At 43.2% G+C, this 24,138-nt stretch overlaps 1 protein-coding gene across 3 annotated transcripts in view; it reads right to left on the bottom strand.

The window, feature by feature from the left end:
- FDFT1 (farnesyl-diphosphate farnesyltransferase 1) overlaps positions 1–23,289 on the bottom strand; it is a 38,006-nt gene extending 14,717 nt beyond the window's left edge. For 2 of the 3 annotated variants that reach the window (XM_042935039.1, XM_042935040.1), the window contains exons 1-4: positions 13,605–14,011; positions 12,581–12,764; positions 6,005–6,133; positions 2,629–2,820 (exon numbers count right to left, since the gene is read on the bottom strand). In XM_042935039.1, coding sequence (XP_042790973.1) covers positions 2,629–2,820; positions 6,005–6,133; positions 12,581–12,764; positions 13,605–14,005 — 906 coding nt within the window. In that variant the 5' untranslated portion in view covers positions 14,006–14,011. Of the gene's footprint in view, positions 1–2,628; positions 2,821–6,004; positions 6,134–12,580; positions 12,765–13,604; positions 14,012–23,030 lie in introns of those variants that run through there. The other variant, XM_042935041.1, reaches the window with a different exon arrangement.
- Between the last annotated feature and the right edge of the window lie 849 nt (positions 23,290–24,138).

Below are 24,138 nucleotides of genomic sequence, written 5' to 3'. Positions count from 1 at the left end.
TGATGTGTTTTAATCCATTGCCATTTTTATTCTTTTTTGGTACTCGAAGTGTTCCATATGTGGCCAGTGAAAGCCCCTTCAAATTGGATTGTGTGCCTCTTTACCCTGTACTTTTTACTTTGATAGTTCCCTTACTTTCTGGCATGACAGTATATTTCAAGCTCCTTTTATGTATTTTCTGCCCTTACTGTTCCTTATACTGGGAAATGGTATTAAAAGAGCAAATTGGAACACCAGAGGTACATATTACTACTGGTTTGGTCATTGTTGCTAAACAGAGGTAGACTTTTTTTTTTTTTTAAAGAATCTGTATCATGAGTTCATACTGATATTTCCAATTCAGTTCAGGATTATGGGAGTTTTGCTTAACTTGTTTCCTATTTGTATCTTGTATTTTAGACTGAAAAACCTTGGTTCTTAGACTGATAAGAACACAATTGCCTATTTATGTTACCAAGTTTCTGTAATAGTTTCAGTATTTCAACAAAAATATTCACAGTATGATTACTGAAAACCTTTTATTACTTTTGGTTTATCCTTCCATTTAAACTCTGCTGTTGAGATAAGTCAGAGAAAGACAAATACCATAGGATTGCACGCATATGTGGAATTTGACAAAACAGATGAACATACGGGAAAAGGAGGAAAAAAAGGAAACAAACCACAAGAGACGTTTAATGATTGAGAACTGGAATGTTGGTGGAAGGAGGTGGGTGGGAGATGGGCTAGATGGGTGATGGGAACTAAGGAGGGCACTTGTGATGAGTACTGGGTGTTGTATGTAAGTGATCAGTCACTAAATTCTACTGAAACCAATACTGCACTGTATGTTCACTAACTAAAATTTTAATAAAAAGTAAAAAACAAAAACACAAAACTATGGTATTGTGCACCTGTTTTTTTCATTTAATAATATAGCCTGGAGATTACTCCGTAATAGTATAGTTCTTCTTGCGCTCCACCAGGTGAATATACCATAGGTTCATTCAACCAGTCCTGTATAGAGGGACATCCGGGTTGTTAATAAATTGTAACTATTACAAACAACACTGAATCCATATGCTCCCATATGAGTCATTTGCCAAACTGCCAGGCCTCAGGGCTGTACCAGTATACGCTCACCGGCCACACAAGAGTGCCTGGTTCCCCAATCTTGCTTCATTCAGGCCTATCAAACTTTTGACTGTCTGCCAGTCCAATGCAAGAAATAGTATCTCAGGATTCTTTTATATCTTTTTTGGGTTAGGCTATTTGAACTGACATTCATTAAGCACCCTGGGCTGCAGTTTATCTCACTTCATGCACACCACCACCCTGTGGTATAAACTATTCAATTTTACAGAAAGAGGGAAGTGAAATGTGTGCAGGACTGCAGAGCTGGGACTCATGAACCACACTTGGGTGATGCGCTTGTGTGAGAAGCAGCGTCATACGGTGGTCAGGCCCTGGCAGGGATCCAGAAGACTGGGGCGTCCCTTCTAGCGGCCACTGACTCATTCACCGTAGGTCCTCACACGAATCGCTTCCCTTCTCTGAGGATTGGTGTCAAAGGAAGGGTGCACAAGAGCTGCTTCCCAACCCTGCCTGCACAGTAGTCCCCTGGGAAGCTTGACAAACTACGGCGTCTCAGCCCAGGGTAGTTTTAATGTGAATTTTTCTCATTAGAAGTAAGATTGATCATCTTTTCAGCTGTTTAATGATCTTTCTTTCCTTGATCTGTTCTCATCTCTTTGTCCATTTTCCTATAGGGTAACTGGTCTTAACTTTTAGCAGTTTTTATTTGCGGCATAAGTTGCAAATATTTTCCCTACTTTGTCACCTTTTTTTCCACTTTAAAACCACTTGGTTTTAGGAAACCATTTTATGGAAATCAATAGGCAAATGTAGGAAATAGTCATAAGATTTTCTAGCTTTCCAGGGTGCCTGGGTGGCTCAGTTAGAAGACTCTTGATATTGAGGTTGTGAGTCTGAGCCCCACATTGGGTGTAAAGATTACTTAAATTAAAAAAAAAAAAATAAGGAAAAATATTTTATAACTTTCTTTCTGAATAAAACCAACATCCAAGTCTTTCCTTTCCCTATTTTTTTAAAATTGAGTCAAAGATCAACTCTGGTCTCTTATAATGAACATCTGTAGTTTCTATTTAGCATATTTCTTCCTGGGGTGGGTGGGGGGAATCCATCTATGTGTGTTGGGCAGAGATAATCCAGGTCTGGCCAAAGTATTCAGCCCTCTGGCTACAGCAGCTGATTATGGGATGGGCACAGGAACCAAGCCCCACCAAGCAGGCCTTCCTAAGGACTTTTCTGTTAAGCTAATAAGTTGTGAGTCATGGGTTGTTACACCTACTACTTGGGAGAAAGCCTGTCCAAGAGATAGAAAGAAGGGGGAAAAGCCACACACACACACACACACACACACACACACACACACACACACACACGACTGAACCTGTGGATTTGGCCAGTCCACCCTGAAGCAAACTAAATCTTAACCTGTTTTATACACTCTCTTCCGTTGTCTCAGGCAGTTTGATTCATGTTTGTATCACTTGCAATCAAAAGATTTGTTTTGTGTTCAGAAAAGTAAATTGACATTATTTTTCCCAAATCCCCTAACTCTGTTACCTCTTGAGGCCAAAACTCTCTTCCTTCTCGTTGGTCTTCCAGATAATCACGAATGATGTTTGTTTTCTGCAGAAACAGGCCCATAGAATTGGCACGTTCTACATCTTCACCAACTAGGGGGTCCTCTAACTCTGAGGCTGAGAACAGACGGGAAAGGCCAATTCCCACCAGCCCGGCGACATAGTGACAGTACTGTAAAAGATTATTTTTAAAGTACTTTAATACGTATTTACTGACATGAAAACAGTAAAGATCATTAACTACAAAACAAAAGCAAAAACAAAAACAGGTTCCAAACAAAGTACAACATCTTATTTTGATTCAGACACAAATATACAATAGCTATGGACATGTAAGGAATAAAAAAACATCCAAAAAGGATGTGCACAAAAGGTTTAACCAAAGCGATCTCTGATTTCTGGCTGGTGTGATGTTTTTGTTTCACCTGCATTTTCTGTATTGCTACTGTGAACATGCATTACTTCTAGAATAAAAGGTTACTGAAAAAATAAACTAGTACAATAAACTTTTTGAGATCTAAAATTGAGAGTGAAGGCCATAGGGAATTAGGAATATTCTAATAGAAACTAAAATACTAAGTAGAGTTCAATCTTGAAGACATTTAGAGATCTGGCAGTGTCTCAAAATCTTCATTATACAGAAGAACAAAGTACAACCACTATGTTCTCGACACTGTTTTAAGCACTCTGCATATTCAGTCCTCACAAACACCTTTAGGAGGCACGTATTATTTTTTAAAAATTTTTAATGTTTGTTTATTTTTGAGAGAAGACAGAAGAGCAGGGGAGGGGCAGAGAGAGAGAAAGAGAAGATCCAAAGCAGGCTCTGTGCTGACAGCAGAGAGCCCAATGCAGGGCTTGAACTCACGAACCGTGAAATCATGACCTAAGCTGAAGTCAGACACTGAACCGACTGAGCCACCCAGCACCCTGAGGCATGTATTATTATTACCACCATTTTAGGAAGCTGGGACAGAAAAGAAGTCAGTTAATTGTCCAAGGTCACTCATCTGAGAAGTCAGAGGCCAGGGACTCAAAGCCAGGTGGTCTGGCTTAAAGGCAGGCTTTAACAATTTCGATAAAACTGCCTCTCCTCAAAAGAGATCTTGGCAAACGTCATTCTTAATCGTCAAAGACTTTTTCTCCATAAAAGTGGCTTGTCAAAGCTATCCTCTCCTGAGAAGAGTATTGCAAGACAACTTAATGCAATACTCTTATGAAATGAATGTCCATTAGACAATTTTAGAAGTGGAGAGCAGTTAAAGGTACACTCTGGGGAGGACATTAGGAAGGGTAAACGTTAGGGAAAGACCACAGAGGAGGGTCTTTGGTTGAAAGTAACACAAAGCCAGAGACCAATCAAGGGGCACAATGAAACGGCAAAAAGAATGCACTCGGAATACGGTCTAGGAAAGGAAGAATCTGGAAAGAGTAAAGATATGCTAAAATTAGACAGAAATGAGCTGTGGGAAACTATAAGAAATTTCCAAAGAACTACTAGAAATTTAAAAACATGAGTACATCCATAGAGCTGTCCAAGGAAAAGTATATTTTAAGATAATGGTTCTTTGGATAGAAATATTCCTAGAATGGAAGCAGTCCTCCTCCTCCACAGTTAAAGAGAGAGGGGGAAATCATTAAAAGTACTGATCTAATCAGAACTTGTATTCAACAACCGATCATTAGGTTCCTTGTGTAGGTCTGCAGGGCAGAAAAGGAAGTTACCATGCAGCTAACGAGTGCTGATTCTTGGCCAGGAGTTGTTTCAGCTTTAACTTTAAATTGATCAACTGATAGCCCAGCAGCAGTCACACGCATGCTCCACGCATGCTCATCTGGAGAGCATAAGCCAGCAGTTCCAAAGACGTTGCCAGCAAGTTTTGACGACTGAAGGATTAAGAGGCCGGACTTTGGATCTACACTCACCCAATGCATAAGTATGCAGTAGTGTCTCTTCTGAGATCCCAACCTAAATACCATTAAAGATGCAAAATACGTACACAATTCAGATGATTAAAATGTCTTTGCCTCCACTAGGGTGACGAAGAAGGCTCACAAACACCATGCCTATGGAAAATGGGCAAGACCTCTCCCTTCTATCCTGTATTCTGATGTTTACTTTAGTCCCCAGAGTCAATTAGGTCACTTTGTCTAGAAAAGCACTCTCTCCCTGCCCCCTACTCCTACCCTGGCTAATATCCTACTCAGCTGCTGCTCAGGAATAAACTCAGGCCAAATAAAAGCCATTATAATTTTATCTGCCACATCATCTGCTCTCCTAGCCCTTTCCAGCTACTCTGTCTCCTGAAGAAGATAACCTCATCCATGTGAGGTCTCCCACCGCTAATCCCCGCACATACCCATTTATAACCGCCATAGGAATTGGGGGAGGGAGGTCAAGAAACTTGGAACATCTCATACTGTGTTAATTCTGTAAGGAGATGATGGGAAAGAAAAAGGTAAGGTGTTGGAGAGGTGCTCACTCCTCAGCACAACACACCCAAGATCCAAAGTCACTATCTTTGGTTTCTCATTAAACTTGTTTTTGTTTCTAAGGAAACACACATACAAAGTTAACAGTTTGAGGGATGCCTACTTCTCCCAAACAAATGGGATCAAGCTGGCACCGAGTTTAAAAGTAATCTTGGGTAGGGGCACTTGGAAGACTCAGTCCGTGAAGCATCTGACTCTGGATTTCGGTTCAGGTCATAAGCTCACAGTTTGCGAGATTGAGCCCCACAGTTCGTGAGATCGAGCCTCTGGGTATCAGCATAGAGCCTGCTTGGGATTCTCTCCCCGCCCCCATCCCTCCCCTCCTCATGCTCTCTCTCTCAAAATACATAAACTTTAAATAAATGAATGAATAAATAAATAAACAAATAAATGTAATCTTGTGTTAAGATGGAACTGGAGAAAGGATTCAGATACTAAGGTGTGTACACATACACATGTACTCAGAAACGGAAAAAAAGAAAATAATAAAAAAAAACATTTTTAAGATATGAAAATCACTGATATCTTTATACTACATGAAGCAATTTGGCCATTTATCTAAAATATCACAACGAGTCAGAGACACTTTTAGAAGCTTAACATCTGTACCCCTGGGGCAAGTTCTATCTACTTTGGCCTGACTTACTGGTAAACTCCTTCTAGGGCATGGATTAGTTCAAGTATTCAAGGATAAGCCCCTATATTAAGTGTTTATGATGAGCCATTCAAACTAAACAGATGGGTTGTAAAAGCAGAAAACCTGGAACGGGTAGACAACTTTATCCCTCTTTCTGAACTTGACAGTGAACACCCTCAGCTCTGTCTCACGTACCACACACCAACACTGCTTTGTAACCACTCACCTTGTCCCACTCCTGTTCGGATGTCACGTGTTTATCCAAAAACTCCGCCATCCCAAATCCCATTTTCCGGCAAATGTCAACAATCACCGTTTGGTATTTCTCAGCCAGATTTCTAAACTCGAGAGAGATCTGAAATAGAAATCACACAAAAAACAGAGAAAATATGAAACATGTAGGTATACTGGGAACCAACATGGTTACCTATAGATTGTAAAACAAAGCAATAGTGGAACCCATTAAGGCTCCCAAATGATTCATCTATAAGCCTAACATCTAGGTTATGCTAGTCTATATACTGAATAATAAACTCAGAAATTTTATAATTATTAAAATAGAAGGGTCTAAAAATGCTAAGATTTCTACACTCAAAAGAAAATTCAAAATCTCACAATATGCTCATCTTTCCAATATATAATAAATAAGATGCCTCAACATAGAGTAGGCATAAACATAAGAATTTTAGGAAGAATGCCCCATTTTAGACAAACCTCATGGGATGGGAGACTCATTCCTGCAAACATGTATCAAGCACTTCCCCCACAACAAGCATTGTTCTAGGCAATGGGGATACACAGCCTTGGAAAGGACCAGAAACTCATGCCCCTGTACAGTTTACTGAGGAGATCAGCCAATCATTTTCTATCATCAATTCCCAAATTTCTATCTTGAAGTTATAGTGTCTCCCCTCTAGAAGGCTATACATTTTAATTCCTCAAACAACTCAATTTAGCCCAACCTGAGGCATGCTACCCAACAATTTTTTCCATAGCCCAAACTCTAATGTAGAAATCATACTGATATTTTTTAAATTCATTGCTATTATACAAACATCCTAAGTTCAAAGAAGTGTTTATAGGTGATCAAAACACAATATGGAAACACCATGAAACTTCATAAAATGCTACAAAATATTAATAGAGGCAACACACAATACTGAAAACAGTTAACAGACTTTATTAATCATCAGAAGTGTGAGAATGACTTGGTCTGCGTTTGCAGAAATGTTAGAAAAACTTGTTCAAGAAACACCTATACGTAAGGACCTGAGGGAAAACCAGCTGGTGGCACAGCACGGGATTCAGAGGCCTAAGATATTTTACCATTACTCTGAATAACATAAACTGTTAAACCCCTTAAGTCCGGGGTGCCTGGGTGGCTCAGTCGGTTGAGCTCAGGTCATCATCTCTCGGTTTGTGAGTTCAAGCCCCACATCAGGCTCACCACTGTCAGTGCAAAAAAACCTCCCGCTCCCCCCCAAAATAAAAATTGAAATTAAAAACAATCCCAAAAGTCCATAAAATCAATCCAATCTTTCCAGAACACTGTTCTTTCCAGAACAGCTGGAAGACAAAGCCAAAAAGTCATTTCTATTACGGACTGAAACAAATGAGCAACTCTATCAAAGGGCATTTGAATCCCTGAATCTCCTTAGGACCCCATTCTTTCAACAGATCCTTGACCAAGTCATTCTGTTTATGAGAACAAAGACCAGTGAGGTGAGGAAAGAGGAGCGGCTTAGATTCTTAAAATCAAGCACACCAAAAGAAACACTTCACTGCTGACTGTGAACCATCCCCTTCAACAACTTTTTGGGACTTATCATTATCTAATTATAGAATTCAAAAAATGAAAACAAAAATATCTAGGAGGGCGCATGGGTGGCTCAGTGGGTTAAGGGTACAACTTCAGCTCAGGTCATGATCGCACAGTTCATGAGTTCAAGCCCCGCTTTCTGGCTCTGTGCTGACAGCTCAGAGCCTGGAGCCTGCTCCGGATTCTGTGTCTCCCTCTCTGTCCCTGCCCCTCCCCTGCTCATGCGTGGTCTGTCTCTCTCTCTCTCTCTCTCTCTCTCAAAAATAAACAAACATTAACGACAACAAAAAAAAAGGGTGATAGTGAAGAGCCCTATGTTTTCCCAGACACCTGAGGGAGGGAGAGCACTGAGGGGCTCCTCCGTGCTTGGCACCCAGTTTCACATACTCTCTAGGAGCAACAGCAAGCTGTTGAGTGAAATGAGCCACAAGGACGGTTTTTGTTTAAATATTTATTCATTTCTGGGAGAGCACAAGCCGGGGAGGGGCAGAGAGGCGGTCAGAAGATTTGAAGCAGGCTCTGCGCTGACAGCACAGAGCTCGAGACGGGGCTCGAACTCATGAACTGTGAGATCATGACCTGAGATGAATTGAGACACTCACCCGAATGAGCCACCCAGGCGCCCTGAGCCATGAGGACTTTTTACTGTCCCTCCAGGTAACTGTGTTTCACAACTACAGATTTCTAGGTCCTTGAGTCACACTCTGGTGATTCAAGTACACGAAGGAAGGATAGCATGGTGAATCCGCTAGTATAATGGAGAAAGGCCAAACACCAAAGTAGGGGTCAAGGGTAGCAAGACATTTCCATTAACCTATACTAAAAATTCCCTATAAATTTCAGGACGTTATGATCAAAACACCGGGTAATTCTACCTTCGCTTATTTGCCAAGTCCTGTTTTTGACCAATTTTTAAAAAGGCAGTAAATGGGGCAGGCGCCTGGTGGCTCAGTCGGTTAAGCGTCTGACTTCAGCTCAGGTCAGGATCTCACGGATCACTGAGTTTGAGCCCCACATCGGGCTCTCCGCTGTCAGCCCAGAGCCTGCTTCGGATCCTCTGTCTCCCTCTCTCTGCCCCTCCCCTGCTTGCATGTTTTCTCTCTCTCTCAAAAATAAAATAAATATTAAAATATATAATAAAAAAATAAAAGGGCAGTGAAATATGCCAGTGATTAAATATTAAAACTACATTAACACAAAATCATACAAATAGTAAATCACTAATGAAATATACTTTGTAACTAATTCACAGCTCAATAAATATTATTATTGCTATTATCATTTAAAAATAACCCCATGTTATCTTGAAGACTGCTAGTTTCCACTAGTACCAGGTGAAAAAGATATCTCATCCATAATGTACAGCGAGAGTTCTAGAAAGCCTGACTTTCAAATATTGACCACTAAAGCATAAAATACCAGGTTCAATCTCAAGGCACACACATTGAGGAAGTGTGCACTTAGAACTGTCTAGGCTTATGCCTAAAATCCACATGGCCTGGGATGAAAGTTATCTTAAAATTATCAGTCGCTTGTTAAACGAGTAACTTGTGAAACAGAGTAACTTGTGAAACAGTACGTTCTGTTCTCCTGCCTTGACAGAGATACCTCCACAACAGCCTGAAGGCCTCAGGTGTGAATTTACAATTCCCTCAAGACTTGGTTCCGAAATGCAGGGCAGACCGCTGATCCCACTCCCAGGCTGTACCACTCTGCCCAGCACGAGGAGGCCTAGGGGTGCGGTGGCTCAGGGAATTGAGGGTAGGGAATTCCAGACACTCAGAGCATAGTCTAGAAGGGGAGCTGCATCAGTTCTTGGCACCCCCCCCCCACCCCTTTGAGAGTGAGGAGCCCCCCTTTTGCCTCAGAGTAAGGCCCTCCTTGCTTCAGTCTAAGAGCAGTACTGTACGGGGCACATGGGTGCCTCAGTCGGTTAAGCGTCCGACTTTGGCTCAGGTCATGATCCCACAGTTTGTGAGTTTGAGCCCCGCATCCGGCTCTCTGCTATCAACTTGGAGCCCGCTTGAGATCCTCTGTCTCCCTCTCTCTCTACCCCTCCCCCACACCCTCTCTCTCAAAAGTAAATAATAAAACATAAAAAAAGAAATGGCTGTGTGCCATGTCTAAGAAAGAGCAGTACTGTGTGAGTGAGGCCAAGTTATCTATTCTGCCTTTAGGCCCTTGCCCAAAACTGACTGTCTGCCTAACCAGACGGCTTTACCTTTCAAATTGTGCATCTTATTTCAAGGAGATGGTGGGAGAGATCAGCATGTGCACAAACCTTTCCTTAAGAAAGTAAGGCACCGTGGATTTCCATATATTTCTATCTCAACCGAACAAAAGGCTGAAAGGACCTCCAATTCAAAATTACACTCTCACAGGGCGCCTGGGCGGCTCAGTCGGTTAAGTGTCTGGCTCTTGGTTTCAGCTTAGGTCACGATCTCATGGTTCATGAGTTCGAGTCCCGCATCAGGCTCTAGGCTGACAGCACGGAGCTTGCTTGGGATTCTCTCTCTCTGCCCCTCCCCTGTTCACTCCCTCTCTTTCTCTCAAAATAAATAAACCTAAAAAAAATTAAAAAACAAAACAAAACACAGTTACACTCTCACAAAACACCTAGCTCCCATAGATTTCACATTCATAAGGATATAAAGGGTTAACAACAGCAAAATAATGATGCCTGGCCTGTACTCTCTGCTCCCTTCTCCTCTTCCAGGGCTAGTCTCTGCTTTCAGGACAGTAGTGCCTGTCAGCTCTCACTCTACTCCCCAACACAGGAAAAGATAGATTTAATGGTGCAATTTTCTTGAACAAACTGTCGTTTTTCCATTGCAACGCAGTATTTATAAAGGAGAAGATTTTGGTTTTCTAAGCATATTGGAATTATCTAAACATTTATCAGCTCTACCCCCCCCCCAAAATTATTCTAGCATTCACACATTTTCATATCCATTTTTGCTGAGTGGATAGGGGCACCTTGATTTTTAAAATACCTATGACATTTTCCCATGACTAGAAATTATTTGTTATGAATTTACTCAAGTCAAAAGTAGTTTGGAAGGTTTTTTTGGTTTTGGAGGCTCTAGCTAGAATATCACTTTTTAAAGTGAGAATACACATCAATAATAAAGGCTCTGGGAGCAGGGTGCCTGGGTGGTTCAGTTGGTTAAGCATCTGACTTCGGCTCAGGTCATGATCTCACAATTTGTGGGTTCGAGCCCCACATCAGGTTCTGTGCTGACAGCTCGGGGCCTGGAGCCTGCTTCGGATTCTGTGTCTCCCTCTCTCTCTGCCCCTTCCCCGCTCGCACTCTCTCTCTCTCTCTCTCTCAAAAATAAACAAATAAATAAATAAAGGCTCTGGGACTCTGTCTGCAGCACTTTCTCTGCATTAGTGGAGTGTCACAAGCTCATCAGTGAATGTCTGTGGATTTCCAGTCAGAGGAAACCCAAGCTCTGCTCATGTGAGAGGTATCCTGGGAGAGTCAAATCACTGGTACCCTCTCTAGGTGAGAGCTCTAATTCCTCACCTAATTATGCGTCCCAGGTTCTTCTTCCTCTCTTGTATCATAGCAGTGCACTGGATCAGCTCCACCTAATAATTCCTCACAGACTTTCTCTTTTGGTTTGAATCATACCGTATTTTATTTTTGTCTTTGACAGTGAAGGTATGATCTCAGTACTCTGAAATAGCCCTTCCTCACCCAAGGAGTTTCTCAAACATTCTTCTGTAATGGGTGGATTCCTCGCCTCCCCACTGGAATATAGACCTGTTTCAGTGGCAACAGCCACGTGAGGACTATTCTTCCCCCCAGATTCTAGAAATTGTGCATAAAAAGAAGGGCTTCTTTGGGCTCTTAGAGAACATGAGACTTCGCTAAATCAAACCTTTATTTATAAGATATGAAAGAAACACTTATTTGTGTGATAAGACATGCAAATTCCAGAAAAGACCTAATGACACGTGTAACATAAACTTGTCAATTTTCTAAAGCTCAAGAGTTTAATTATAACCCACTTTACTCCAACAGAATGGACTAAACACCTAGTATTTATAGAATACTTAGTATGCAGCAAGCAATCTTCTAAGTACTTTATTTTCATTTATTTATTTTATTTTAGAGAGGGAGCGTGAGTGGGAGACAGAGGCAGAGGGAGAGTAGGAGAGATAGACAGATAGAGAGAGACAATCTGAAGTAGGCTCCACCCTCAGCATGGAGCCCAATGCTGGGCTCTGTCTCATGACCCTGGGATCATGACCTGAGCTGAAACCAAGAGGTGGACACTCAACCAACTGAGCCATCCGGGTGTCCCTAAGTACTTTATACATATGCACTTATCAATTCTGAGAGCTCTTAACTTTACAAATGAGGAAACCAAGGCACAGACAAAGGCCATAAGTGGCAGGGCATCATTGTGCTTGTCAGTCCTCACCCCAGCTGCTAAGAGCCTGCTCCCTACCCCATGGCGACTACCCATCAAGAACAACATCAAGAACAACACATCCACACTACCAGGTTAAGGGTACCAGAAGCCTTCGGCTATATTACATGGCAACGGGTTTTGTGAACGAGCCTGAGAATCCATCTTTTACCACACTGGATTTAGAATGTACCTTTCTGAAGAAGGAAATACTGGACTTCCGAGCAACATACTGGTAACAATAATAGAAGCTAACACCATTCTAACCTGTGTTAAATCTTAGAAATCTCACAGCAATACTATGGGTAGGTAGTATTATTATCTCTATAGATGAAGACACTGACGTTTAGACAGGCTACATCACTAAGCACCGGATACTAAGTGGAAGAGGTGGCAGTCTGGCTTCAGAGTCTTGGCTACCAGAGTTCTTACCCAGCACAGTATATGACACTGTCCTCAGACTGCTTATTTCACTGCTCTCTCCAGGTATGGGGGCTAGCAGCCAACTATATCATCAGTTATCAACACAACCATAGGCAGAAGACATTTGTAATTCCACTACCGTTGGGAAGTCCTCTAGCACTTGTCGATCCTTCTCCTTGCTCTCCATATACCGCCAGTCTGGTTCATAAAGGTAAGAGTGGAAGTTGTGCAACAGTGGGACCTTTTTTTCTACACTGATGGTCATGTCATCTTCCAGAGTGTCCAGAGCCCGGAGGACCAGGTAAAATATGCATACCGCATGGCTGTAAAAAATGGAAGAACTATTAATGTAACAGATAAACATCCAAAGATACGTATTTTAAAATAACATGTCATGAATGCAAACCTCCTATAGCCTTACCTCTAAAGAACTCTGAAAGGAGAGCCAAACCCTTTTGTACTTAATGAGCCATCTCAGCTTTCTTTTCTTAGATGGGAGCAATGGACTTCAGTGGTTTATTTATAAAACACGAAATAAAAAACCTAGCAGCTGGATGTCACAACTACTCCCAGAATGAGTTACATTTAACTACTGTAGAACAACCATACAAAGATCAGCAAACCAAGTGTTTACATGGAGCAAATATTTTGCAGATTAAAATGTCAAAAGACGCTGTAACTTCTAGGTATAAATGCTATCATACACCAAGGCAATTGGTCTAGGTTCATGTATGCAGCCTGCACAGCAGCAACTTGGGAAGAATTAATCCCATATACTAGAATTGCAAAGCAGCATAAGGGAAGCCAAGAAAAAAAATGCATGACCTCCTCAGAGACAGGTTCGGCTGCCAGGACTAAAAAAAGTTAATAAACACCACCATCCACTCCCCCCCCCCCCCCCTTCCTCCCCGCTTCCCTGAAGCTGGGCCCACAGGGCAACTACTGGATGGCTAACTGCCTGGAAGGGCATTCTAAAGTAAATACATGGGTGTTCCAACGAGACACTGCCTTCACTCAGGTGGGGCATGAGTGGGGCACGTTCTAGCTGAGCCACAAGCGGAGACTGCAATGATAGGGACTGTCAGAAAGTAGCTTCGAGTGGCTCAAAGTCCCCTGGAAAAGCCTTCTTGCCCCAAGCAAAAAGGAGCTGTCTGGCCACTCACCGCATTTCCCCATCCAGCGCCTCGATGACAGCTGCGAAACTGCGACTAGTCTGATTGAGATACTTGTAGCAAGTTTTCAAGCTGCTGCTGAGCGAATCCTGCGGGCAGAGAAGACACACGGCGGTGGGAGACGCGGCGGAGCAGGAGTGGGAATGGGGCAGGCGGCCGGCCACCGGCGGGCTCCGCAGCCTGCCGCAGACGCCCTCTCCGCGCGGCCAGTCCTTGGAGGGCCAGGCGGCGGGAGGCAAGGGGCAGCCGCGTGGCGGGGAGCCTGCGCCCGTACCCCGGGGCGCCGCGGCGGGGCTCAGCACCAAGGTCCGCTTGAACAGGGACATGGCCTTGGTGCCGCAGGCGGCTGCGGCCATGGAAATCGCAGGGCTGGCGTAGAATTTTTCCTCCATAGACCCGAGCCGATCCGGGAGGCGCGCCCCAGAGGGCGGGGCGGGCTCTCCCTCCACCCCACCAGGCCAGCGGTAGGCCCAGCGGCTGCGCGCCTCCGCCCGCCCCGCCCACCCAGTGGGGGGGGGGGGGGGGGGGAGGGGGGCACCGCCCACCTGAGGTCAGCCCCGCCCCCCCGAGGCCCCAGGCGGGAGACCCCTCCACCACCCCCACCTTCCTCCCGGTCTTCCCCGAGCCCGCAGAACCCTCTGATGGCTGGCGGAGCCCTGTCCCCTCTGCCAAGCTGGCTTTTCCTCCTGATGACAGAACCTCTCCTTGACCAAACTTAAGTCGGGCTCTGAACCTTACATTTCTGTGCTTGTGCCTATCCCCGCAACGCCCAATTTTAGCAATAATCCTGCTACCGATCACCTTGACCGTCCTGCAGGGTTCCTCATCTCCCATCATCCCATCGCCCTGGCCTGCCTCCAGCAAGAATCCCTTTAGGTTAGATCCTTTAGCTAGAACGCCCCTCACCCCAGATGTTTCATCTCAGTCATTTTCCATCCACCGACCCCTTCACTCTGCTCCTTGGCTAGAAATTCCCACTCTTCCTTGTCGTATTCGAAATTGAGCCCAAGTCTATACTGGGGTCTCTTTTCCCCTTTAGTTTTTCTGAATAAAACCTGTTTCTCCCACTTTACTGTCCACCTCTGGCTTTTAACACCTGTTGAACGTCTTCTATCCCCTGGAAAGCTAGCTGTTACTTTTAATATTTCTAATCCTCTTTCTCTTTCAAACTAGTGAGCTGTAATGAGCTGCTTCCTGAACTTTACTCTTCCCTAAGAAAAACGAGAATCATTTCTCCAGGAAAAAAAAAAAGCCATGTTTTCAATTCAAGCACATCTCAAAGAATTGCTGACTGTGTGTGTATGTGTGTGTTTTACAGACTTTAATTTTAGAGCTATTTTACGTTCACAAGAGAATTCAGTGCGAAGTACAGAGTTTCCATGTACTTACTCTCCCTCCAACCCCAGTCTCCTCACTGTCTTTGTAAGAGAAGGAAACATTTGAAATATCAAACAGGACAGTGGTTAAAAATATACATATGGCATATCACTAGTTGGATATACCACTTTGGAATGTTAACAATGAACCCTGAACCCCAGCGGACCCATGTCCTTTTCATATGTGTATATTAACTAAATTTCCTATCATGGATGCATATCATACTGTCAAGAGAGTTAACCTTTAAAAAAAAGTCATATACTCATGAGAATTTCATTTCAGTTCAATTAAAAAAATGTTCAATTAAAAAAAATATTAGTAAAGGGGTGCCTGGGTGGCTCAATTGGTTAGGCCTCTGACTTTGGCTCAGGTGGTTTGTGGTTTGAGCCCTGTGTGGGGCTCTGTGCTGATGGCTCAGAGCCTGGAGCCTGCTTTGGATTCTGTGTCTCCCTCTCTCTCTATGCCCCTCCCCTGCTCACACTCTCTGTCTCTCTTTCTCTCAAAAATAAATAAACATTTTTTTAAAACTTTAATTATTAATAAAAATTAATATTTACTGAGTACTGTATATTAGTAAAATCATTTAGTGCAGTGTCTGGCATATAAAAATACTCAGTGAAGGTTTGATGAATAAATGAATACATTCAGAGTATTTAAAAACCATTCACCAACTCCTTCCCTCTCAAGTGTGGAGAGGCAAGGCTTCACAATGAAACAAAAGAAACAGAACAACAGCTATTACTGATCTCCATGGCAAGCTCTCCACATAAACTGTTGTTACCAGGCCACAATGATGCCTTTCTCCGCACTGCCAAATGTTTTAATCCTCAGCTATACCTAATGGCTTTGGGGCTGATTTCCAACCATGAGTTCCATTAAAAAGCTAGACAGCAGCAACCTTAAAGAATACTACCCACCCCTCCTTACCAACACCTCCTCCACTCTTATAACAAAGTCAATAACTCCCTTCCCTATCTCCTTCCATCACTCTTTTTTGGCCACCTATTTGTTTCAGTTCCTCGCTCTGAACAGTAAGTTCTTCAAATTATCAAGAAGATATAGGAAGCTCTAACTACTAAACACTGGAAAAAACTCTGCTCACTATAAAAATTTCCACTGCTTGATTCGCATGAGTTGGCAGGCAGGGGAGGGTGGGAAAAAAGTCTAGGGCTAACTGCTGCCTGTCCCTAGAGCCTCCTGACATTGTCCATTGCTGTCTGAGATGAAGTACACTCCAGAGAACTCTCAAGTAAGAGAAAACAGGGATGAAGGGCATTTGGAGGAAGAGTGTGCAGTGGCCAGAAGTGCAAGACTGAGCTTCCAGGACTGGGGCTCCAGCCTCCTCAAGTTCCACAAGCTACCAACCTTTCTGACAGCTTTCCTTAAGACTTTAACACAGATCGCTCAGAATAGGGAGAAACCCTACACACGGAGCCAAATTTATGTAACAATAAGATTAATAACTACCATATGTTGGGCAGATACTACGTGCTAAGCACAATACAGACATTACCTTTTACCCGTACAAAACGCTTTAAGGAAGATATTACAGACCTACACCCACCTACATCGAATCTTCATGGCCAGATGTGTGCAGAATTCAGAATTTTTAGTGTTGTAGAAAGCAGGCAATAAGACGCATATACAGCCTCGGTTGTTATGGAGTAACGTCCCATAATTAATTGTTAATATTTCTTCTGCACAGCAGTGTGAATATACTAAGCCAGGATCATTTTGATTCAGGGCAGGTTTGCTGCCAAATGATCTTGAGCCACATTTATGAAAACGCTCCTCATTTTCAGATCATTTGCCAGTTGGGAAATTGTGGCCAACGGCCTGTGATCAATATTTCTACTTTATAGATGAAGAAACTGCTGCCTGGAGCTTAAGTTACCAAAAGTTATTTAGCTAAGAGTCAGGATTTAGACTTGATAGAAGCCAGAAATGAATCATTATGAAACATCTGCTTTTTCCACTATGTGCCCCTCTGAGTGATGTCATACAACTTGCAGGTGGCAGCAAGTCCCTATTTACTGAAATGCTCCTAAAAATTCAGTATAAATTAAGTTTACTGAACCCTGAATCCTACAGCCAAATCCTTTTGTGACAGAAATAGTCAGCCTTCAATATCTATGAAGTGTACATTTCCCCCCAGTTTCTTTGTTAATTAAGAGAGAAACTAAGATCACGTTAAGCTAAGGAAAACGTATGGTCCTGTTTCCTCTGTTTAACTATTTTCTTTTTTAATGGCTCTTTGGGCTTAAAAAGGACTCAGAAAAGCTGCAGGCAACAAAACAAATAATATTATACTGTATTGTTCATCAAATCTTGGAGCTAGAAGAGTCTCACTTAAAAAGAAAATCAAGAGATAATAGCGTGGAAGGTCTTTCTCCTACCTCCTTATCACTTCTCTCTCTAGGAATAACCAAGGCTACCATTTTCTCCAACACTCTTATTTTATAGAGGAGACTTGAGAATGAGAGAAGTCAAGTCTCTAGACTCTGGGGTAAGGGGTGCTAACCCCCACATTGTAGAAAATCTGCATATAACTTTTGATTCCCCAAAATCTTAACTACTATTAACCTACTGATGACCAAAAGCCTTACTGATAGCATAAAGTCAGTTAACAAATAATTTCGTATGTCATATGTGTAAGTTTGAGAAAAGAAAATGTTATTAAGAAAATCCTAAGGTTGGGGGGGACACCTGAGTGGCTCAGTTGGTTAAGTATCGGACTTCAGCTCAGGTCATGACCTCAGTTTGTGAGTTCGAGCCCCACACTGGACTCTCTGCTGTCAGCACAGCAGAGCCTGCTTGAGATCCTCTGTCCCCCTCTCTGCCCCTCCTCCACTAGCGCTATCTCTCTCTCTCTCAAAAATAAACAAACTTAATGGGGCGCCTGGGTGGCTCAGTCGGTTAAGCGTCCGACTTCGGCTCAGGTCACGATCTCATGGTTTGTGAGTTCGAGCCCAGCTTTGGCCTCTGTGCTGACAGCTCGGAGCCTGGAGCCTGCTTCGGATTCTGTGTCTCTCCATCTCTTGGCCCCTCCCCTGCTCATGCTCTGTGTCTCTCTGTCTCTCAATAATAAATAAACGTGTAAAATAAATAAACAAACAAAGGAAATCATAAGAGAAAATACATTTATAGTACTGTACTGCATTTATCAAAAAAATCCATGTATAAGTAAATCTGTGCAGTTCAAACTCACGTAGTTCAAGGGTGAACTGTATTTGCTTTTTTTCATTCTCTCTCTCTTCCTCTAGCATGTAAGTAAGGCTCATAAAAGCAAGGTCTTCACCTATCTTGTTTGCTGTTATATCTTCAGCACCTAAAATGATATCTGACATGCAATTGGTGGTCACATATTTGGGAAGGAAGAGAAGAAGGGAGAGAGGGAGAGAGGGAGAGAGGGAAAGAGAGAGGCACAGAAGGAAAGAGGGGGAAAGGAAAGGAAAGGAAAGGAAAGGAAAGGAAAGGAAAGGAAAGGAAAGGAAGCTAATCTACATCAGATTAAGAAGGGAAGAAAGGAACTAGGAATTATAGAGTATCTGGGACGTGCCAGGAGTGACAGTGGTGGGATCTAATCAGCTATCTGAGGCCAGTCAAACCTAAGCTCTTCATCCAGGGCAAACTAGAAGCATGGAGGTTTTCAGACTAGCCTGAGTTGGCATCCTGGATCCACTTCTTACAAGCCAGGTGACTTTGAATTTATCTGATTGCTTTATGCCACTGTTTCCTAATCTGTAAAATAGCAGTAATAATAATACTTCTCACTTTAGGGCTGTTGTCAAGATTGACTAAGTGTGATGAGTTACAAACTGGCCACAGGAGTTTATGGCTCTTTCCATCAGGGGATACGGTTTTTCTCCACATCCTTGAATCTGGGTTCCCTTGTGACTATTTTTGGTCAATAAAACAGTAGCAAATGTGATTCCAACAGAGGCTTGAAAACTCCAGCTGCCATGCAGAAGCCAAGGGCTAGCCTGCTGGATGATGAGACGCATATGGCCTGGTCTCCCCTTAACACTGCAGCCTACAGCCTGCTAACCACCAGATGGCCCAGCCATAAGCCAGCCAGCCAGCTGAGCAAGCCCAGAAGAAATCAACCAAACTGGCCGGGACTAGTAGAACTCCCGAGCTCTCTCAGATGACTATGAACTAAAGTTGTTGATATTTTGAGTCACTGAGTTTTTTTTGTAAATTGTGGTAAAATATACATAAAGTTTATCACCTTAACCATTTTTAAGTGTTCAGTTCAGCAGTGTTAAATACATTCACATTGGTGTGTAACCAGTCTCCAGAATTAAGTCCCTCAGTTTTGGAATGGTTTGTTACTCAGCAAAAGCTAACCTAATACACTGAGATAACAGACTTGAAGAGCTCAGCGTAGTGCCTGGCAAACATAAGAACACAATAAATGATGTCCATTGTTATTATTAGGTAATCATTATCATTATTAATTTGATTATTCTAACTCACAATATAATTTCTTCCCAATCCCACCCACGTCGAATTTGTGTTCCAAAAATGTTGCTTTCATTGTGTCACAGTTCTGCTCTTAACCATCACCTGCTTTACTGATCACAGCTCAGCTTTTGGACTCCCACATGCACTTAATGAATTTTATACTTCTAGCTTTCACTCTTTCATTTCAGCCAAGTTGGTTTCCTCATCATCCCACACACATCATGCTTAGTCCTATATAACCTGGCCCATGGTAGCTTTTACTGAAGATCCTCCCCACTAAACTAAATCTAACGGTTTACAAAGTACTTTTCCTGTGTTTTCTGAAAACTTTTCCCTCTAAAACATTTCTAATTTCACTAAAATTTCCTGAAATCAAAATGTACTTAAGAATACTTGGCACTCCCTAGGCTATCTTACTTTTGTACACCTATTCTCCATTAGATTGTGAACACATCAGAGTGGGCATTTTCCACCCTGTGTCCATCACACTCAAGTGGGTCAATTTTAGCTGAATCTGGATAATCCTCTGTTTGAGGCGTCTCTGTGGTCCAACACTTGACTGATAAGCAGCATGGTGGGGTTTAGAGAATGAGCTCTGCAGTCAGACAGCCAGAGTCAAAGACAGGCTCCACCCCTGAATAACTAGACCTCAGGCAATTAATTAACCTCTCTATGTCTCTGCTCTTCATCTATAAAACAGTAAAAATAACAGTACCTTCCTCATAAGATTACTGGAAGGTTTAAAAAATAGATGCAAGGAGGTGTATAAAATAATGCTTGGCACACACAAAGAGCTCAATAAACGTTAGCCATTATTATGAAACCCTTTATCTAAAAGGTAAAGATCGAGGTTTAAAAAGTGTTTCAGCACAGGGGCACCTGGGTGGCTCAGTCGGTTAAGCATCGGACTCCAGCTCAGGTCGCGAGCCCCATATTGGGCTCTCTGCTGTCAGCACAGAGCCCACTACAGATTCTGTGTCTCCCTCTCTCTCTGCTCCTCCACCACCTCTCAAAAATGAATAAATAAAACATTATATATATATATATATATATATACACACACACACACACACACACACACACACACACACACATATATATATATGTATTTTTTTTGAAGTGTTTCATCAGGGCATCAAGATGGAATAAAAGGTCTTGAACAAGTGCAATTAGGAATCTGACTGACCCCAATTCTAAGCCCACAGCATGATGAGACTGCCTAAAAAAGACAGTGAATGTGACAGGGAGGTAAGATGGAGAAAAGGACTTTAGTTGTATATGGCCCTTTTATTTCTTAAGAAAAAAAAGATGAAGCAAATATAGCAAACACTTACTATACGATATAGTTAATCTTGGAAATAGAAAATGGTTTGTTAGAGTTTTTTCAGTATTTTTCTACTTGCTTGAAATATTTTATAATTAAAATACATTTTTTAAAGTGAAAGCAGTCTTCAACTATGTTACATAGAAATACTGCATCCATAAAGAAGGAATTTAAAGTTCTGAAATGCGCAGACCAACCCGAAAGAGTACTGTTCAACTTTGGACACTAGACTTTAAAGGGAGAGAGAACAGGCTGGTAAATGATCTGGAAAGAAAAACATATAAGGAATAACTAAAGGAAGAACATAGAATATTTGGCCTGGCTATCAGTGTTCCTACTAAGAACAGGAGAGTTCTCTTAAAATATGTCAAGTGCTGGATTACAAACATGGATTAGACCCTGGCTCCAGGGGGAGAACAGAGTGAAAACAATCCTGCTTACTGTACTAGAAGGTAGCACTTGCTAAAATCGAAAAATGTCTGGGGGGTGAAGTGGGCAAGTCTCCAGAGGCAGTGAACTACTTGTCACAGGTAGTGCCCAGGAGACTGTACAAACTGGTTTGTAAAGCAGTGACTATGCGTTTTGGGTCACAGATCCCAGAAGGATAGGATAATAGTGGACACTGTTCTCTCAAAACACACAAATGTACAATAACATAAATATTTGCAAATAATTTCAGGAAAGCTCCAAAAACTCTCAGTAAGAATCTCTAATTAAATACCTACTGAACAAGGCACAGGAGCATCCCTCAAAAAAGGACTCCCCTGTCCCAGCCAGAAGTGATTTTTCCCTTTTATAAATGTCCTTATGCATTTACTATATTCTGCCACATTTACTTAAGTTTATCTTGTTTAAAACACTAGAGGTTTCTTGGGGGTAGTGTACCCACCTTTTATTCATTAATTCACCAAAGGTACATCGAACAAGATTTCTACATCCAAATAGCTTAAAAATCCAGAATCAAATATAGAATCTTGGATCTGAAAGGGATTTGGGGGCCACCATACAAGACTGTGGGGCCGATATAAGGTAAGCAGTACTAGAGAAAATGGTTGAGGGAGTTTCACAGGTAACTTGTTATGGTGCTTTTCTAAATTTTCTGTGAACAGTCTTCCAAAGTCTTATTCACTTGACAAGATGGGAAGCATTTTGTGTGTCCTATTTGTCTGTGCATGACATCCTGCCACGGTGCACCCACCATAACATCTAGCACAAAACAGGTGTTTAAAAATGTCTGCTGAATGGTCACTAGGGGTGGCACTGACTGAAGCTAGACCCTGAAGGATGACATGGATCCTGAGTTATGAAAAAAATTTTTCTGATGGGAAATTTAAAGTGTTTACTTAATAAAGGACACCAATTAAGAGTGCATTTAAGCAAAAAATAGTATGTGTGATGTTTCCATTGGCAAAAAGAATTTAAAACTTTTGATACAACCCACTAATTCGGCTGAATGTATTTATTCATCCACTAATCACTTAAGAGTAAGTTTCTTGTTGGAATAAATACCTTTGTAAGCATTCAGTTAACAAAGGATACAAGAATGAGGCAGATGAAATATAAATAAATAAAACCAAGTCTGGCCTTCAAGCAACCAACAATGTTGCTAAACGACAGACATGCAGGTAACTAAAGAGCTTGGAAGAGTAAATATGTGTTATAAAAAAAAACCTAAGAAGCACTGGAGAATAAGGGATTGATCAGACCCGAGGAAAGTGAGGGAAGCTTATAGAAGAAGTGATGTAACCGAAAACTGGAAGGATGAGCAAGGTTTCATTCCAGAAAAGGTACTGGGACAATATCTGCATAGCTTTTTACATTCACCAAATTCTCTCACAGGTCCTCCCCCACTTAATCTACCCACACAATCTCAATTTTGCAATCACCAGTTAAGACACAGATAACATCAATGCTCAAGGACAGACGGAAAAGTGAAGAAAAACGACCTGGCAAGCAATGTCTTGAAAGAGCAGAAACATCAAGACAACCTGGGGTAGGGTTGGAGAGGGAAGAGGAGGCCTACCACCTGGGCCCCATTTGGGGTTAGGAAAGCAGAGTTAGGCTGGGCCGGTGGGGCCGCCAGAAGGGGCGGGGGTCTGCCGCCCCGAGGGAAGAAGGGCGCCTGAGGCGTTTGGCACCCGCTCGCCGCACCCTCCGCCCAGGATTTTGGGCCGGGTCGGCCAGGCCTCAGGCCCGGCGCCGCGCGCAGCCGCCCCGCCCCAGCCAGGATGCAGGGATGCTCGGCCCACCTGGTCCATCTTGGGTATCACCTTCCGCCGGCCCCCCATCTGGAAGCGCAATAGGTTGTAGAACTCCTCGGGGCGCCCCAAGCACTTCACGAACTCCATTCTGGCGGCGGGCGGCGGGTCCGGGGGATCGGTGCTCACCTCCCGGTATACCTCCGGTGGACACCCGCCCGCACACAGCAAAAGATTAAAGCCAAGAGGCGCGGCGGGTGGGGCGGGGCGTAGGCGGGCCCAGTTCATGATGCCACGCCCACATCCCGCCCATCTCAACGGGTCCCTGGCTCTCGCGCCGCTTCTCGTGGGCTCGCGGGGTGGACTGACGGTCTCTGATTGGCTAGGACCACTCGCACCAGGCAGACGCCGGCCAATCGACGGTAGGATGAGGCTGGCGTGACGACCACACCCTCTAAGCTAATTGGAGATGAGAAAGGAACAGGCGAACGGGATTGGTGCTTCTATGGGGGCGGGCCTTTTCCCTCTCTCTAGGTGGAGCTTGGGGCTCGAGCACAGAGGGAACCAAACTAGGACGCTGCGGCCTAGGTGCAGTGGATTCTGGCTCAGGCGCGGGTGTTTGGTGAGAACCAAGCAGAGAAGAGCCCAGAGGGCGACAGTCCGCTATGATTTCGTCAGTAATCCCTCCACCTGTTTATTCGTGTTTGTCCTGTCGGCTAGATTAGCTCTTCAGTGCCGCGCTCTGGGCGCCGCCGCGCATCTCCTGTGCTGGATCCGCGCAAAGCAAAAGGCGAGTGGGCCCACCACCAAGGTGTAGGTGCTTACTGCAACACAGGAGAGCAAAAGCTTGGAAGAGTCATCCGCGGCCCTTACAACCCCATGGAATCCCGGGCACCTGCCCCCAGCAGTAACACCCCTTCTTTGCCCGCTTCACAAAGCCTTTCACTTCTTTCTGGCTGATATCACTCACTCCTGGAAATTAAACAACAGGACCTCTTTAAATAAGTGTTTTAGACCCCACTTTGTCCCCAAAATGAATCTGAGGCGTTTCTATAACCTCTGTTACAGGGATGTGGAAATTTGTATCTCCATCTGAGATCTCTCCAGTCCTAGAAACGACTTGCACACTCCCACACCCAATCTATTTTAACACAGCAAC

Source organism: Panthera leo, chromosome B1 (assembly GCF_018350215.1).
Source record: "Panthera leo isolate Ple1 chromosome B1, P.leo_Ple1_pat1.1, whole genome shotgun sequence".
Taxonomy (NCBI): Eukaryota; Metazoa; Chordata; class Mammalia; order Carnivora; family Felidae; genus Panthera; species Panthera leo.
This window is presented reverse-complemented; position numbering and strand designations above follow the sequence as displayed.